Source organism: Perca flavescens, chromosome 11 (genome assembly GCF_004354835.1).
Source record: "Perca flavescens isolate YP-PL-M2 chromosome 11, PFLA_1.0, whole genome shotgun sequence".
In the NCBI taxonomy this organism is placed as follows: Eukaryota; Metazoa; Chordata; class Actinopteri; order Perciformes; family Percidae; genus Perca; species Perca flavescens.
In genome coordinates, this window is record NC_041341.1 from 12,978,686 (window position 1) to 12,998,218 (window position 19,533).

A 19,533-nucleotide genomic window follows, 5' to 3' on the forward strand; every position below is an offset into this window, starting at 1 on the left:
CATTAACATGATCAGTGTCTTCACATAGATGAGTATCATTAATCATTATTAATCATATATAACTAAAGGCAAACTGAGCAAATTTGTTATTTCAGAAGAGTGTATCAAACTGGTAGCCCTTCGTATGACTCAATACCCATGAAGTAGCTCTCAGTTTCAAAAAGGTTGGTGACCCCTGCTTTAAACCATATTCAACAGCTACACAATGATAAAGTCCAAGGATAACATGGATGAGAAGGCTGGATATAAGTTACCCAGGTCAATGAAGTTTGTTTGTGGGAGATGTTAATTAACAAGCTCATTATACTGTAGAGAGGATCTGAATCACATGAGTGGTCCAGATATGCATGTTATAGTAGTCTGGACTTGTTTGCACAATCATACCTTTCTATTTGTTTTTGACTATAAATCCATATTCAGTGATCCCGGCATGTGACAGTTAGTTACACAATAAAAAACAGCTAGGTATACAGTATCTTACCTGGCCATTGCCACTCCAAACACACATCCACCAACAATCGACCAGAAACCAATCCAGCCTGCGTCCACCTGTGTTAGAAAAGAACAGGAAATTGTGGGGTAGAGTGGAAGAAAGTCAGAAAAAAGGAGAAGAGAAGGTTATTCAGTGTTCAACATGCAGTCTGTGACTGTGAGGACAGAGCTAGACAGAGAGCAGGCACTAAGTGTCTGAAGTCTGTCAAGGCCTGTCAGTCAGTGCGTCTGGTAAATTGCCATGCAGCAGTGCTATTACAGCAGCTGTGTGGGTTTGTGTGTATGTGAGATTGTTGTCCTTACTTATTTACACGGATAAAGGCCAACGCATACACTTGGCCTTAGAGTCAAGAGAAAGGACGTTATGGCCAAGATACTGCAGCAGAATCAATATGAGGTAAGTGTAGCACATATGGACACTCACACAAAACCAATCAGTGTGTGGCATCAAGGCGAGAATGTCTCCGCGTGCCAATGAAGGTGTTTGGTTCCCATCCATCTCCCCAAGGCAATAACTCACATTCAACCAAATCCAACCAGATGGAGTATGAGACAGCAAGGGAGCAGAATCTTAAGTAGGATCTGATGCTTTTTGCTTAATCATACTCTGCATCGACCTGTCATGAAAGTCTATAATGAAGAAAAGTGGAGTATCAAAGTTATTAAACTTAAAATATCTTCTGGCTTAGTAAGTGATGAATGTCAAAATGTCATAATATTTTCTGTAAGAGCCTTCTGTAAGATGCTTGTTTGCATGGCCTGAGGCAGCTTGGTGAGGTGAACTGCACTGCAGTTCCCCCTCACGAAAATAGAAGACGAGGATCAAAATATTTGATTCACAAATATTTTCAAACACCCACAAACCCATGGCACCTACGACTGCTGCTTATCATCTATGTAGGCTGTGCAGCACCAGGGTTTCTAAGGCGTATAATGTCACATCAGTTTTTACACCAATTTAGAAAGCACAAATTGCTTGCCAAGCCATTTCAATTCTGAGATGCAAATAACTGTGTTTTATGTGCGGGTGGTGAGTTAATAAACTGCAGTATTCTTAGTACCTTGGAACCCTAAAAAGGCCAGGTTTGAAGCTTAATCATGTCTGCTGTATTGCGATTGTGTCAATAAGCTGGAGATGACTGGTGTTAGGGTAGGAAAAGACAGGATTCAAGGCTCTTGACACATTAACATGTTTGTTTTCACTAATTCTGTCTTTCAATCTCTTGTTATAAGCCATTTTAAGCCAATAATGAAGAACCTTATCCTTAGCTTTGGTTCTACATGCTATTCCTACACCAACTCCCTTCATGTAATCCCAGAAAATCCACAAAACAGACTTTAGTAGCAAGGAAGTGTTCCATTTGAAGACAGACCATGCATTCTGATTAATGTTATACAGTGATCCAGAAATTCTCAAGTGATTTTATAAGGGAATACAAAACAGCAATCAAACCAAAAGAAGCAGGACACATTGGAGAACCCTTGTAGTTCTGTGAATTCTATATGGCAACTCTCTTTTAAGGAAACAATTGAGCACAGTGAGGCACCTGTTTCCTGAGTCATACTCATTATGGTCACGCTAAAGCTCTATGCTGGCTGCTTCTGTCTGCAGCTCTGGCACATTTCCAACGGCAGAGCTCGCTCAGCAGACATTCAAACTGCTTTTACTAGATCCTAAACAAGCCCAGTTCCAAATCAGATCCAAACCAAGAATATTCCACCTTTGCCTGTGTCTGACCATTTATTCTTTCACCATCCTATTGTCTTTTAATGGCTCTTGTCCTGGTCTCACCCCGACTCCCACATCCTACTTATCACAAGCACAGTGGAGAGTATGCTGTCAAAATAGTATAACTGCAGGAAGGACGGACAGACTGACTGAATTTGAGAATAATGCACAATCCCAGGCACAAAATTGAAACAAGGATGGCAACGCAACCACTAAGATGTGATTCTGTCAAAATAAACAACAACACATTATTTCTTTTTTGGGCCGAGCAGCAACCACTCCACAGGGCTGAAGTCAGTGTGGAAAAGGGAGAGGCAGTACTTCTAATGGCTGCCATGCTCCACTAAACTCTTTTACGTCCGGCAGCAACCCTCTCAGCAACTCCAAAGGTGTATCCACCTGGCTGAGAAGCATAGCCTTGGACCGTTTCTCATCTGAATGAGTTTATACTCAGCTAGAAGCCACCCAGTGTGCGCTAGACGCCAAAAAAACTAAATCATCGGCAAAAAGCAGAAATGCAAACCTGAAGTCATTACCTGTACACTCTCCACTCCTCTGCTTTATCTAGAGATTATTTATAGAAAAATCCAAAACAGAATTGACAAAAAAGGTACAAACCCTGTGGACTCCAATAATCAACTGATTGATTTTCTGCCAAGAATATGCACACAGCTCTCACTCATGTAGATTGGATAAAACTGGGAAAACTCTTTTAAACCCCTCCAGTATTTGAGCTAGAAAAAGCTGGTACACTGTTCCAAACCCAAGATAAAATTTCACATTGCTCTGAATCTTAGGTTTGACTATCACTGGCACTGTCCCCGACCTCTGCTTCAAGAGGGAAACTTGGATTCCCTGTTCTAGGGCTGCAACTAACGATTATTTTCATGGTTGATTAATCCATTGATTATTTTCTTGATTAATCAAATACTTATTTTGTTTTGTCTATAAATTGTCAGAAAACGGTGAAAAATCTGAGTTCAGAAAGATCAGTGTTTCCCAAAGCCCAAGATGACATCCTTAAATGTCTTCTTTTGTCCACAAATCAAAATATATTAAGGTAACTGCCATAGAGGAGTAAAGAAACTAAAAAATATTCACATTTAAGAAGCTGGAATCAGAGAATTTGGAGAAAAATTACTCAAACCGATTAATCGATTATCAAAATAGTTGGCAGATAATTTCATATTTGACAACTAATCAATTAATCGATTAGTCTTTGCAGCTCTACCCTGTTCCAGGCAAGGACAATCCTTTAAAATACTATGTCAACATGAAGTAAAAGAAAGTGTCCCCCAAGGTGCTTGAATCTGTATACTATACAACCCTTGTCTTTCCTCACCTCATGCCAGCCAGCTGATCTTTGCGTGCCTCTGCCCCATTGTCTTTCATTTACTAAATCAATCCTTGCAAGTACTTTAAGTGAACACCCCAGGTGGTTTGGTCTTGGGACAGTGACTGTCATCTGCAGGGCATGTTTCTTTTGCCATCATGATGTCATTTAGGACATTTTACTACTACAATAGTTTGAGGACCCTGTGCTGAGGAATGGGCACAAGTTTGTTTTTCCAATCCAATCTTAGAAAGTAGGCAGCAACATTTGTCCCATTCGATGACAACTGCTCCTGCTGCCCTACAGCAGCCATGGTTAACTCTCGATCTGACCGCACGACTAGCTGACAGAAGCGTCTATATTATAGGACAGGAACCCTGAAAAAATAGCTGAAAGAAAAGAAGCTGATCAGTGTGCAGATAAGAGATGAAACAAGATCTGGGGGATAATTAAGTGCATGAAACCGAGGTTAAGCAAAGTTGTCAAATGTATGCACTTTAGAAAACTGAAAACAACATTTGACATCTACAATACAGATGTCATTATTGGATATGGTATAAGTATGAGAGCATGCAGCACCAGACCTGCTGCCATGAGAGGGAGAAGAGATGGACAGGAAAGGGAGAGAAAGAAAGAGACCTCCAAAAAGTAGGCAGAAATGTGCTACTAGGTAGACAGTGGAAATAAACTACGATGGCTGAAAGTTGGCACGTAGGTGGGATGCATTACATCAGATCCCAATGTTCAAAAATGAAAGGAGTGCGACAGGATGCAAGTGGTGCACTTAGGTGAAAAATGAGCATACTCACATCCTGCCCATTCGGAGCACGATCTGGTCTGCATAGATAGCACTAACTGGAGGTACACTTTGTACCATAACAGGCTGACACAGGCTACACACAGAGAATAGCAATAGCAGCAGTACAATGTAGCAGGTATCAGCAAAAGAAAGGACTACCAAGGTATACACATTTGTCTGTGGGTACACCTGCACGTAACCACCCATTTGCACCTAAATTAAGAAACTATAGGAAAGCATGAGGACATTAATAGAAAAGTATGAAAAGGCTATTTTGCTATCAATTCTACCTCGGACCGAGGCTCTTATTGCACACTTTAAAGCACCAGAGAAACAGTCAGACTGAGATAACTTTTGTGTTCAAAATGTGTTCAAATGAAAATGCATGGGAGTGTAGGGATAGAAAGAGAAAAACGGTCTATATATATATATATATATATATATATATATATATATATATATATATATATATATATATATATATATATATATATATATATACACACACACATCACATCTTGTGTTTGTATGAAATGCTCATTCATCTCCCTTAACATCTTTCTGTGCTGTGTTTGAATCGGACTGAATCAACAAAGCTTACAGCACATAGGAAACCAGGATGAGTTAAAGCTGGGAGTTGGGTCTGTGGGTTCATAGTGAGATTAAACAAAAAGAAGATGCAGTATTTGCTTTTCCTCTGTTCAACTTGACTTTAAGAACAAACATCTCTATGCACGAAGAACAAGGACATCTTTCAGAAATCTTCTGCTGCATTAAGTACTCCTCCACCTCACCATGTTTAGAAGCACATCTAGCCCATTTCATTTATTTTTTGAGCTCAAAGTTTTGCACCCAAGGGATATGCTGTAACATAGCTCACCTCATTGCAACACACTTTTATCCTTAACAATCTTTTTATCTTCTTAACGAGAAGGATAAAAGAAATATGGAAGAGAGATAAAAAAAAATCTTTTGACAACAAATAATGAAATCTAAGAACAGTTTGGTATGCGCTCTGCTACCTCTTCACTGAGGTATAAAGATAGATGTATGATGAGAAGTTTCTCACCCTCTGTCGCTGTGTGATCTCCTCTCCAGCAGCACCTGTCTGATGATAACCTTGAAAAGATTCCCCCTTTGTCTTTTGACATACTGCTGTGTCGAGACCTGGAAGATGCAAACTATGCAGAGATTTTTCTCTAACCTGCACCACAGTCCCAGCCCAACTCAACGTGTCTTTGTCTTTGGTCTGTCTCACACTGAAGATGGCGAGCATGAATGCAAATGGTAAATTCCAACTCATTGGGCTCTTTGCAAAAGATGGACAGAAGGTCTGAGTAAGTTCAATGAGTAGAAAACAGAAAGAGAGTTTTCCTTCTGAGTGAGTTAATAAACTACTGCAGAAAAGTTCAGCTGTCTGGAGGCCTTTCTACGCCGAAATGCACTTTTCATGTTAGTACAGAAGCCTTGGGGTTAATTATCCCTCAACATCTCCAGTATTTCAGATCTGCTTTAAAATACAATGCATGCCTTCTGTGCATTGACGTTTAAAGAGCATTACCTGGACAGGCATCTTTCTAAGGAGACATTACAAGTTTCTGAAGTATTTCAAGATGCAACAACGAGACTGAAGAGAAACCTTTCCAGCTATTCATCCCGCCATTCATCTAAGTGGGCTACAGATGTAGAAAGCTTTGCAAAATGCCAATGCTGGCACAGTGGAGTTCTTTATTTTTATTTATTTATTTTTTTTAAATGGGAAAATAAACCTGGTAAATGGAATGGCAAGCCTCTATGTCTCTTTCACACTCAATGCAACTTATCCACCTAAACAGGGATCAGGATGAAAACTAGAGAATAAGTTCTCAGCCCTAGTCTCTAGGATTTGTAGGTGTGTAGGTGTGTAGGTGTATGTGTGTGTGTGTGTGTGTGTGTGTGTGTGTGTGCATGTGTGCTTGCTGCCTACCTGGCTGACTTTGGCTGGTGTAAGTACCATGTCGAGAACTCCTGCCCAGCCAGCAATCACTCCTGTGGGGACTGCATAGGCCAGTGCAATCATCAGGAACCGCAGGTTACTAAAGGGGGCAATTTGGAGAGTCAAGATTGCATATTGAACCTTTATTAAAAACGTTAAAAGCTAATTGTTTGTGTACTGATTCTCCTCAAAATGTGAATATGGGTGACTCATTTGACCAGGTATGTCTATGCAAAACTAGATGCATAATGTGTCCTAATGTCCTAAATAATATGCTGGACATAAAGTTCTGTGAAAAGACAGCGGGTTGTTGTTTTATTTTCCCTCTGGTTTATTTATTAACTATACCCATGTATGTTTATACATAAAATAGACTTAAGAATATGTCGCTGTTCTCTGGGTAAAAGGTTTCTTTACTGCTCAAATAGCCCAATCAATTTTCATGGGGACCAATATATAATTCACAGTACATCAATGATTATTTAACAAGTTTCTTCAATTTAACATGCAGTATTTTGCTCATATTAAAAACTAAATAGGCAGATCTCTATATGGATTTAATGAGGAATCTACTACATTTTCCCTCTTTCAATCATTCCAACATACAGTATTTTCACCACTGCTGTTAAAAATATTTATACATGTGTGTCGAAGACTCCCTGCCTGCACAGGTGATGTTTGCCGGTTGATTCTAATCCAGAGGATACCCTCCACAGAGTCATAAAGGATTGCGTAGTTACAAACCAAAAACAAAAATGTCCTCCAGGTACAACCTACATAAGGGAATGTCTCCCTTCCCTTTTGTTCACTGGTGTTTGGAGGCCTGCCATCAGCTCCAGGTCTCTTTACTAGCCCACAGTATACTGTCACTTTACACATGCACGCATGGACTCTTCAGAAGAGGTAATTATCTTCTCTCGAGTTTCTGCGCGGGAAAGTCGCCGGACCACACAATCTTCTGAACATAGCCATACTGAGAGAGTTGTGTGGATGTGGAGCGGATATTCTTAATTAGCTTTGTAGCAACTCATTTGGCAATGGCTTGAATGTAACGGACGTTCATTAATATCAAAAAGTTATGCACTAAAGCTTTGAAGCAAGAGAATGTTTGGCATGATAAATTATTGATTATAAAACTGTTGCACACTACTTTTCTGTCCATTGATCAGTTGATAAATCAGCTTATCTCTTCAACTCTAGCGAAGTTGTATTGTCAAATGACAGCTGCTTATCAAGTCATCATCTGAAAACAAACTGTACAAACAAGCGATAGAAACAAGCATCATCTGCAAGCTGTGATGAGTGGCTTTAGGCTACAAATATTTTGCTGCAGGGTCTGATACAAGTTGTTTGCTAATATCTCATCAGCTCAGTGTACTGTGATCATCAGGGGAAAAAGGAACATACCTCCATATGTTTAGTTATGTATGCATATGCAGTCTAAACACACAGAGCTCACCTCTTTTAGGGTATATGTCACCCCTCCTATCACATGCAACCCAATTCCAATCACTTGGAACACCCACACTAATCACCTTCGACCCAATGAGGTGGCATGCTGATTTAAATCATTGCCACCTCCTCAACCCCAACAATATGATTAGAATCATCAAATCAGCATCTGACAAATAAGGCAATGCTGGCAGCAGATTCATAGATTGTTTTCTTTTCCTGCTCTCCTCTTTTCTGTTGATGGAGACTGTTTAACTCCAGCATTTATTCTCCCTCTGTCCTCGTTCATTATAATGCAGGCAGCATCCTGAGCGGTATCATGAGGGGACATCTGGACAACACCTTGGGCCTCCTGCACCCCTACTATGGCTTCAAACACTCAGCACACAGCATACCGTTCACACACGCTTTAAGTTAGTCTTTCAGTTGCAAACTATGGAGGGAACTTGTCCCAAGACACAACCTGTACAGCAAAATCTCTGTTGCTGTAATCATGCACACCCTTTTCCCTTTCCTGACACCGGGGCCCTTCAGACAATGAATCTCTTTTATTCACAGAATGCTTTGGCTCCACAGAAAAACAAACACAGCCTGTCTCCCTGCTGCAGGCCTGTCTTGTCCTAAGCAGTATGAAGCTACTTGGCTTTGAGGAGAGTATGGCGGGACAGTCATAAAAAAGCCCTATGATTGCGCACCCTCAGTGCTTTTATCCCAGCACCCTTTTCATTAACCTTGCCCTTGCCGTAACAGCAGGAAATCAATATCCATGCACCTTTTGCCTTGTCCGGGAGCTTATTTAGATAACTAAATGTGAGCAAGCAGACACTAGCTACTCCGTAAGAGAGGGTACTTTTTCTTTCCTTTCCTGCTGGTGATGAAATATTTCCGAAGAAGTCTCAAAGCTGGCGGCATCATCAGCTAAGTGCCATTTGTCCTTGGCAGACCCGGATAGAGATCAATGAATCAAGGTGACAACTTTCAAAGCTAAAGTGAGTATGGCTCACTTTAGACTGGGGGTGGGAGGGAGCATCAATACTCAGGCTTTGGGCTGTTTAGTATTCCCTCACACTGTGATCAGAATACAATGATAACTTTACACCTTGTGCAGTGACATTCAAGGCTTCCAATTAGACTGCTGCTGTGGAAGCAGATGTGAACAGCTGGAAGCACTCATCAAGCTGAAAATCATTAACCAATGCTCAGACCCTGATAGGCTAAATGGAAGAACAGATCCATCAATGGATATGTATCAGGCAAACTTACTGACTAGTGGGCTACCACATGCAGCTTAGCATTTTGTCAGCTTCTACATACAAACCAACCCAATCTGCCGGTTTCGGTATCAGGGCCGATACTGACCTTATTAAACAGATCAGGTATAACAAATATCTGATTCCTTAGCTAATAGATGTTCCACTTTTCTCACTGGCTAACCAGTAACTTTGATGTTATGCACTGTGCATGAATCATACAGTGGATTTATGAGGGCATTTTAATTTAAAAATATTAATTTGTGGCTCTTTACAGTTGCATTCCTTTTTACTAAAGTGTTTTTTTTGTCTACCATCTGTATGAGTACACATGAAGACAAAGACTCAAAAGTCAATTTTCCTGCTCCATGTCCAGTCCCTGTAGGAAAAATCTAAGGCTTGATGCTGCTGGAACGAGATACAACACGTTGGCCAAACAGGTCACTGGAAGGCTGCCTATCACAAGTGGAACAGAAACCCTCTCGGCTGGACGGCCTAGTTAAGTTGGCCAGTCTGTGTGTGCCTGTGTGTGCCTGTGTGTTTGTCTCTGTAACTATGCATTAGGTTGATATCAGCTTGGTCCCTGTCATCTATCTGAGGGAACTCTTACAGGGAGTTGAGCCTCTCTGTGCTGGTCAGCATGGCACAGTAGTGAAGCTATTTTATACAGCAAGGGACCAAGTATAGCCAACAAAGCTAGGCCAACTCCCTGGCTACCGTCGCCCAGCTTTTCCTCTCCCTTCTCCAACCCTTTAATCCCTGGCCACTGCCACAGGCATCATTCCTCCACAAGCTAGGCAAAAGGCAAATCACTCGCTCCTCAGGCAATATGGTGTTTCCACATGGCCTGGAGGATAAATATTGCCTTGTTGGAAAGTGAGGTGGGGTGTAGTGATGGGGGTGTTGCAGTGTGATTGAATCATCTTAACTCTTCCCTTATGCCTTTTCCTGGGAGGAAAACAAAACATAATAGGTGACATAATATGTGCATTCAACTATTGAGATTCAGGACCTTGTCATAATAGACCATCTCTCCCCTATCCACATGCATCAGTGGTGTCTTTGGAATACATTGACCACTGACCCTGATGGTACAGATGCAGAGGATGATGTAGTTTTCAAAAACAACCAGTTTATTATATCTTAGTAATTAATCTAGAGGGAAAGCTGGGGTTTCTTTGATAACAACCCAAGCAGATGGTGAGTGGCAGACCCCTTCATTAAGATTCCAAATCCTTCTCCAGAGCAAGACTTTGTCACTTTAACTTTCCAAGAAGTGCGCAACGCATCAGCAAATAAGAAACCAAACTAGACCTAATAGATTTGTAGACACAGCAGTTAGAGAGCATTGAAGATGCTGCAGAAATATGCTCTTGACCACTTTCTTATGAAGTTGTAAAACAGCACCTGAAACTAATGCTAATCAAGCTGCAGTACTGAAGTTTCACTTGCTTTATACGTCTTGACCCAAGTTGAATCAAGGACACATCAAGTTAGGCATACTCAACAATGTACTGAAACAAGGGGTGTGTTGCTGTTTGTGTGTGTGTGTGTGTGTGTGTGTGTGTGTGTGTGTGTGTGTGTGTGTGTGTGTGTGTGTGTGTGTGTGTGTGTGTGTGTGTGTGTGTGTGTGTGTGTGTGTGTGTTTTACCTAAGAAGTCTGCAGATGCTGCTCCTGTAACTGAGTCTCTGGCTTGCAGCGGCCACACTGGGAGGCATCGGTGGCCGTGACGGGAAATACAGCAGGACAGCCGCAAAAAGCACAGCAATTGCAGCCAACTCTGCTCGAGCACAGCGACACAGATAAAAGAGACATACTGTACATGTTATTTCATAGATGAGGAAGTCAGATTATTTTGACATTTTAAAAAAGGTCGCTGTGACATCTTAAAAGTTCTCTGAAATCATACCTGGAATGAACATAATGGCCGACTAGACAAGGCTATAGACTCTTGGAGAAGCAACACATTTATACGGATAGGTTTTTTTAGCTCCATTGCTCTTTCTTGACATCAAATATGGATCGAGCAGCAGCTGCACATTTCTCCTTGACAGAGTTGCATTCCCACTCACATTGATCTGTCGTTTGGATTTTGACCTCCTACAACTTTTGGTTCACAAAAGGTGTCTGCTTTGTCCTTTAAAAATGAATAACAATACTACCTTAGGTTACACAAAAGCTGCAGCCTCAATCTATTACAGCACGCTCGTTTCTCTTTTCAGCGTGCTTTTAATTTTCTGAATCAGTTAAGCATAACAGTCCCAGCAATCTATTTTTCAGAGGGGCGGTTATGAACATTATAATTGGGTTTTTTTGGTGTTCCTGCAAAATTCTTGGATCTCCCTCGCCTGATTGTATTTGTGTCCCTTGACGGGGCTGACATGATGTTAAAATGATGTGCTATCGATCCTCCACGCCCTCAGAGGTTTTTCGCTTGCTGTTAGTACCTGCATACATAACCAGCTGGATTCTGTCCCGGATGGAGCTGTCGGAAACTGCTGCTACCATCGTGGCTGCTGTCTGGGTGTTGTTGGGGGCTGGCACAACCAGAGGTCCGATTATAAACGAAGCAGCACTTCCCAGGTAGGAGAAGAGTGAGGCCACGGCAGTTGCGGTGGCTCTCTGGTCAGGGGCGAACCATGTGGTGGAGAGGAAGGGGCCGGCGCTCATTATGGTTGGGCCGGCTAAACCGTTCAGAAACTGACCTACGTGTATCAACCTATGACAGAAACAGCAGGAGAAAATAGCTTCAATTCTTCACTAATAACATCACACAAATAAAAAACAGAATCATGCATGACACTGTGATAAAGGGGTGTGTTAGACATCTGTGCTGCACTATGTTCTGAACAGCAAATATCAAGAATTACAATCTTGTGATGAGCGTGAGGTTCACAATCTTTTAAAGAAATCATTTTACCACAGCATAGTGACAAACTCATGTAAAAGAATAACAATAAGGCTAATATATGCTAACGGTGAGACCAGGCACTGAAGTTGTGTAAGTGTATCTGGCTAACAGCTAGCCAGAAGTGACAAATCCGTTTTATCAGCTCAGCTGCTTTCAGTTACTGTAATGAAGTTTAGTGTGTTAAAGGTTGAGTCTGAATTGAGTGTGCCTGCAATTACCTTGAAAAGCTACAGTAAATTCATGAAAATGTGATCCTTTATATTTAACTTTACATAGTCACTGACCATATGTGAGATTTCAGGTGCCAGCTGTTTCAGGGACATTGCACAAAAAGCAAATTTTGTAAATGCGTTGTATTTAAATTGCTCCTTTCTAGTCTTAATGACTACTCAACGCACTTTTAAATAGTACAGGCATCATTCACACACACATTCATACACTGTGGCCGAGGCTGCCATAGAAGGTGCCACCTTCTCATCAGATAAACATTCACACACCGATGGCGCGGCATCGGGAACAATTCAGGGTTCAGTGTCTTGCCCAAGGACACTTCGACATTTGACTGCAGGGCTAGAAATCAAACCACCAACCTTCCGATTGGTAAGTGACTGCTCCACCACCTGAGCCACAGATGCCTTTAAAAGTTCATAAAATAACCTAATCATAGTCATTGTCTAGGAATCTTTTTTTGAAACTGTATTAGCGAATTTTAGGTGCAAACCCTGTAAACCAGAGGTGTCAAACTCAGTTTCCCAGAGGGCCAGACTGGAAAATGAGAATCACATCATGGGCCAAGGTCTCATATACTGTAGTCTTCTCACTTACATTTTGGGCCTCATAAAGCCCCAAAAAAGTTCGGCAAAAAAGTTCCTCAGCCAGCGACAAGTATGTTGAAAAAAGTGCCAAAAACATCAGCAAGTGCCAAAAACATCGTAAAAGCACCAAAAACTTCCGGAAAAGTGGCAAAACATTGAGTAAAGCGTCAAAAACGTTAAAACAAAGTGCCTAAAGCATTGGGGAAAAAAAAAGCATAAACCGCCGGAAAAGGTGTCAAAAATGTCAAAAAAAAAAAGCACCAAAAACTCTGGAAAAAGCAACAAAAATTACGTGGGCCTAAATTTATTGTGAACCTAAATTGAAATGCGGGCCGGATTAAAACCTGTGAGGGGCCGGAATTGGCCCTCGGGCCTTGAGTTTGACACATTCTTTTGTGTGGGCCCCATTTTAATACACGTTATCAGATATTACAATGTTAAACAACAAAGACAATCAAACATGGCTGCAGTGATGAGTCTCATTTCAGTGCATTTATTAAGTTAAAATAAAGACATGGAGTAATGAGGCATTTGTTAATAATATCTAATGGAATAATGATAGGCGAGGGAATGGAAATAAGGTGTAATCGTCTCTGGGGAATTAAGAACATGCCCCTGAGAGTAACTGTCTCACTTGTGCACCTTTAGACTGAGCTGTGCGAGACGGATGTACTCAGAGATGTCTCCTGATGCCATCAGACCCCTCAACACTAGAGGTGTTGAAATTAATCAAATAATTGATGCATCGAATTGTGGACATGGACGATGCTGCATCGATAATCGGCAGGCTCATAATCAATTATTTCTGTTTACAATTTAATGTAGGCCTAACAACATTTCTGTTTACATATTCGGTTATGTTTTGCACATTCAGGAAGTGCCATGTGCTCAGTGCGGTAGTTTTATGTATCCAAATTATTTAGTGTTAGAGCACTGCAGGATATTTTGTTTTTGAAGCTTGAAAAGCTATGAATTAAATATCCTACATGGCTTTAATAGAAAAATGTATTTGACGCATTGTGATGCATCGAGATATCGAATTGAATCGCTGACATGATAATCGTAATTGAAAGATCAGTGAAGATTCACACCTCTACTCAACACCCTCAGCCCCCTTCAAAACTGTCTAAAAGAAAATTAAAAAGTTAAATTTCTTAACTTAAATGTCTGAACTTTGCCTAAATGTAAACAGTCTAATCCTGGCAATCTATATGGATATTTTAGGAATTATGTGATTAGAGAATAGGTAAACGAGATTACAAATTTGAACAGAAAACCGATGCCATCTTTTGGTTTTTTACAGTTTTCAACACCAGGTGCTACGGACGGGTTTAGTTTGGTAAAAAAAAAAAGTATTGAGGTTCAATACCGAGCCCTACATTTAAAAAAGCAAACTCTTCTGACTTCCAGCAGGCATATACCAGTTTGTTTGTTTGTCTCTACCGTGTGCTTACACTTCTCTGCCCTCTAGCTCTCTTTAACGTTGCTGTTGCCTCTAGGCTTCACAGATAAATGGCAGAATACAAAGTGCAGTGGTCAGTGACAGACTGATTGGAGAATATTTCGTTCACCCTATATCTCCTTGCCACATCTCAGCCTACACACCAGCACCTTCTGAAATACTCTGTGGGTCTTACTTTTAGTCATCCTACTCCTTTCTCCTTTCTTTGTAGATTTCTTTATATGTGTCTCCGTCTTAATTGCTCAATTGCCAAACAAGAGTTTTCAATGGTGTTCTATTACAGATTAGTGAATTTCCATGATGACATCTAACTATGTCTGAGTATGTTTACACAGTAGTTTTGATCATATTTAGGATATGACATTTTCATGGAACACAGAATAACCTGGTTATTCATCTCCCTGTAGACATGATTCTAAACATGATCATGGTTTCTCATCTGGTCATCGGTGTTGGTGCAGGCACTTCTTTGCCTCCTCCACATCCATCCTCTCTGTCATTTCTGTGCCAAGTGAGTTACCTCAGCAACTAAGGGAAGAACCCAGTGTCAGGACACTGCTGCATTTACCACTCCGCTTTTTTCCTCAAGTGATGGAAGACGAGATTGACAAGCGATAAAATGTATCCTCCGCCGGTGTTACATTGTTCACTTCAGCATGTAGATCATCATTACACTACTTGTCATGATATCTTTGTTTTACAAACTTACCACCACGTGATTTAGGTCAAAGATGTCTGATCTTATACAGGTTTCCTGAAACCAGAATATGATATTTAGTGTGCAAAGTACCTCCAAAAAACAAGTTAAAGACAAGGATATACAGTAAGTGTTCATAGAATTGTGCTCCATGTTAAGATTCTATATTTTTGCGGTATGTTTCAATGCCTTTGAGTTGTCTTCAGACATGAATATCACTTGAAAAAGTTATGGTATTACAAAATGGCACTTTGTTTACCACTAACTACAACACTAGGTATATCGCAGTGGCTGGAGTGGCGTGTCACTTGTTTCGTGACGATAGGGGCAAAGAAATCCACTTGAATGGAGTGCAAGCAACAGGTATGACGCTGAACCTCATCAGCTGAGAATAAAATAGCAGCAGGTGGTAGATATGCCATAGTTAGGGTTAATTTAATCTTTTCACAGCTTTTAAGTGTTGGTAGAGACAGTACAGTACTTTTTTCCATTTGGATTCAGCCACAACAATCCATGGGAAATACGTATTTCTACTCCATTCTTGATGACACATGGTATTTTGTTTACCTGCTGCACAGAACAGTTGATTCAGGTCGGCATTTTCCGTTTTGTGTGCCAAATTGAAATGGAATGGAAACCACGCCCAACCGGCAGGTTTTGGAGCACATCCTGTAATTACAGTCTCATTTAGGCCTGGGAATGTTCCAGATACCAGACTGATACACCTGCTCTACTGTATCTTCTCATTAGACATCATGATTATTCCAAATCCAGTTTGTCTGATTATCAAAGCAGCAAAGATACTCAGCGTAATTTAAAACAACATCTCTGTGATCTAGTGTGACCTCATATTTAGTACATAGGCCTAAATGATACCTAAATTTAGCAAAACAAAACAAGCCAATCTTTTAAAGTCCACCAGTGTTTAAGTTTGTCTCAACACAATAAGCTGAAGTTTGTGTAAATAAAATGCAATGTAAAAATATAATTTTAGTTCATGTATCTGAATAAATAAACATAATCGGACCAATTTGGCCACAGCTTTCAGAACGTCATAGCTTTTAAAACTTTGGATGACAAAGTTTGGTCAGTACTTTAAAGTTCAGTCCCCAGTCTTACTGTCTTTTTGCCCCCAGGATGGAAGTGACTACAAAAATTGCTTTTACTGTGACAGGTGATAAGGATGGATGGTGAGTAACATGAGGATTGCCGCGCTGTGGCAGGAGAAGGAAAGAAAGGAAAGGGAGCAGCTTTTTTTTCCAACTGGATGATTAAGTTAATCAGTATTGATGAGACCTGTCAGACGGAATCTGATCGAGTATGAGACAAAGAAGCCAGCACTGTGGTGAAATCCTGCCACTGCTTCTGGTCCGCCAGGGCTGACAAACCCAATTCTGCCATCACAAAAAAGGCCAGGCCAATTCGGTCTTGAAAATGACACCACAGCAATCGTCACAGTAATGTGACAGCCTGCTGCGGGACCCACAGTGTGTTCTCATGGCCAATCCGACAGTGTCTGAGTGAATCTGAGATCTTACTGATAAACACTTACTAATCACACAGCTGGTCTATATTTAAATAGGAGAGAGAGAGAGAGAGAGAGAGAGAGAGAGAGAGAGAGAGAGAGAGAGAGAGAGAGAGAGAAGACAGATGCAGAGAGAGACTGAGAGGGCCAGAGAAACAAGTGAATGCCTGAAAACACAAGAGAGGGTAAGTATTTCATGTCTCTGATTTGAGAGTAGACCTAATCACAGCAAGGTCTAATCAGTGACCACTGATGCAGCAGTGGCTTTTCTCTTCTTATCTGAATATCACAAAACAAACACTCAGATCTTTTTCAAACGTGACAGCTACAGAGATGATCCTGGTTATACAAGAGAGGAACTTCCACAACTGCCTTTGATCTTAAAAACTCAAAACAAAGAGGTGGTTTACTTCCTCAAGGAGGATGTGATGAAAATAAATTGTAGTCATCGGCTATCAAAAACATGAAACGGCATGTGGAACAAACACAGATCCGCAGGGGGCTGGCTGTCGAGGGAACTTCTTCTCATGGTCGCCATTTGTCTACTGATCAGGGGAGCAGGAAACTCAAATGCTGTGTTTGAGCGCTCTTGCAATGCCCTTGAACTTCACACATTCAAAGTTCTGGAGCCAGCTAGACTTAACAGTTTTGTTAGGCCCCCTCCCTGTCTCTCGGGTCATCTGAACCATCATCAAAACCAATATGTCTGATAGGACAGAAATATCCTGTTTATGAGAGCCGACACACAGAGCAGCAGACGCAGGTCACTAATCAAAGCTCACACAGCCTCATGCGTTATCTCCACTACTGCAAAGCAAAGAGTGACATCTACTGGTGATCCAGGGAGCTATACATGGTTATATCAGTCTGTGCTTTACTGAGATAATCCACCATGTCATCCATTAAAATATGGCTTCAAGAGTTATGACCTATTAGATTTAAGATGCAAATTAGGCTGAACTGTGTCCGAAGTAACATTTGCTGTGTAAAGCATGTTATCATGGCTTTCATTATGCAATCATGTTTCCACTCTGAATACTGTATCTAAAGAGCTGAGGTCATGGCTGTGAAAGGTTCTCCTCATTATCTAATGGAAAAACAACAGCATACAGCTTGCATCAAGGCTACCTTAAACTTTGTGCGCTAGCAACCACTAAGAACTGATATATTCTGGACCTGTTGTATGGCTGGATTCAGGAGGGGTGAGACTTAAAGCATGTTGGAGATACTGGTTTTTGTACTGCACTGACTGCACTTCACTGATGCTGAACGTTTGACCGCTAAACAATCCTGTCATGTGGATATCCAAACAAGTTGAGGAAAAGGTTTCTTGTGACTTTGCAGCCCTGTTTCTACATGACTGTATTTCTCCTTTACAGTAAAAGCCTCACACATGTCAAGTGAAGCTGCATTAGGAATGTTGTTGTACAAGGGTCAGGAGAAAAGGTTGAGCCCAAAGTTACACTTTCAGGAGGTTTGTGAAGACACCTTCATTCATGAGTTACCAGGTGTTGTGAACCTGAAGTTTATGGGCTTAAAACAAAGCAACAATTGTGGTTGCACTGACTGCCATCAATGATCTATCTATGGCTATCATAACAGAGGAAACTCCACCAATTTTACACATGGAGAATTCACTTGTGGAAGCAGTTGTGTAATGCTGTCTGTGGCTGGGAGTTAGAGACTACACATTTTTAACATTAAGCTTGCGTTAGAAACTGCCATTAACCAGGCAAGGGAAATTTAAAGACAACACTTTTGAGTTGGGTTATGGGATGTATGATCCAGTACTAGACTAAAACTTTTTGGAAGTGCGATATAAAAATCGCTGAAGTACTCTTTTAAGGGGTCACGATAGATAAAACAATAAAACAAATAGTTTGTAGACTATAGCTGGATTTGGGTTTTGATTTACAGATAAGAATAAAACTCCAGCTAGATCCCCCTATAATTTCTGGAAGACCATGAAATAAAAAAAAGGGTCCATAATTGTGAGTGTGGTTTACTATGCAGCCAGGTAAATACACCGTCCTGAAGATTAAGGACATAGCCACTCCACTAAAAGCAATGACAAATTCCAGAGGATACGTTTGATTTAAGCTAAAGTTTTTACAGCCAAATTTCCCAGTGAAATAAAAAGTTTCCACAGAAAAATATGCTCTTTTCTTGTTGGGTAAAGGAAGGTCCCTGCCTTGTGTGGCCTGTAAAAGTTGCTACCGTAAAACACAACCAAGAGATGTTACTCTTGTTTCAAGGCTGTGGAAAGAACCCTTGACGCTATTAATATGAGCTGTTAGAAACACACGAATAGAGAATGCTACAACCACACGGAGCGTAGGGGTGTGAATCTTCACTAGTCTCATTATTCAATTCGATTACGATTATCCTGTCAACAATTTGATTCGATTCAATATCCCAATGCGTGACCTCCTCAATAATATTATTTATTTTTCTCACATGGTTTTAATAAACAAATTTAAGCACTCAGATATACTGTATATGAACTCCCCTTTTATTGTATCTGCTCTTGAAAAAGACACTTCCTGAATGTAGCGGAGTCTGAACACAGCTAGTCTCGCTTTGCCAGACCATCCATACGCTGCAGAGCGGAGGAGGGTCTGGCTAGTCCACACAGCATTCCAGGATGGGAGAAAAATGTGCTCTGGTTTATTGACATTTCTTTAAACCAATCACAATTGTCGTGGGCGGCGCTAAGCTTCGCACAGAGCCACTGTAAAGTAGTCGTGCGAGGGAAAACTCAAATTGGACAGATAGTCTAGATGGCTATCTCAGTTTACCATGCAGAGATCTGAGGAGCAGTTAACCATAGTCCTCATGAATCCACCAGAGTTCAGAATTCCAACACGAAGAAAGCGCAAGGAAATTGGTGGACATTGGTGAAAAGACATGCATCCGGCGGAATTTCCTGCGGCACCGGAGCAATCCCGGAAGTGGAACGTCAAGGATATAGACTAGAACACAGCAGACAACAATGCAAAAACAAAAAAAGCAGCGACCGGAAAATCAACAAGTAACATCAATAGGCAATAATCAATTATGGTCTGTCACTGCATCAATGCAGAATAGTGCAG

General features: G+C 40.9%; 1 protein-coding gene across 1 annotated transcript in view; it reads right to left on the reverse strand.

The window, feature by feature from the left end:
- Nucleotides 1-19,533, reverse strand: part of slc49a4 (solute carrier family 49 member 4) — a 49,952-nt gene that overhangs the window by 21,712 nt on the left and 8,707 nt on the right. The window contains exons 3-6 of the mRNA XM_028592082.1: nt 11,479-11,750; nt 10,682-10,811; nt 6,320-6,428; nt 482-549 (exon numbers count right to left, since the gene is read on the reverse strand). Coding sequence (XP_028447883.1) covers nt 482-549; nt 6,320-6,428; nt 10,682-10,811; nt 11,479-11,750 — 579 coding nt within the window. The remainder of the gene's footprint in view (nt 1-481; nt 550-6,319; nt 6,429-10,681; nt 10,812-11,478; nt 11,751-19,533) is intronic.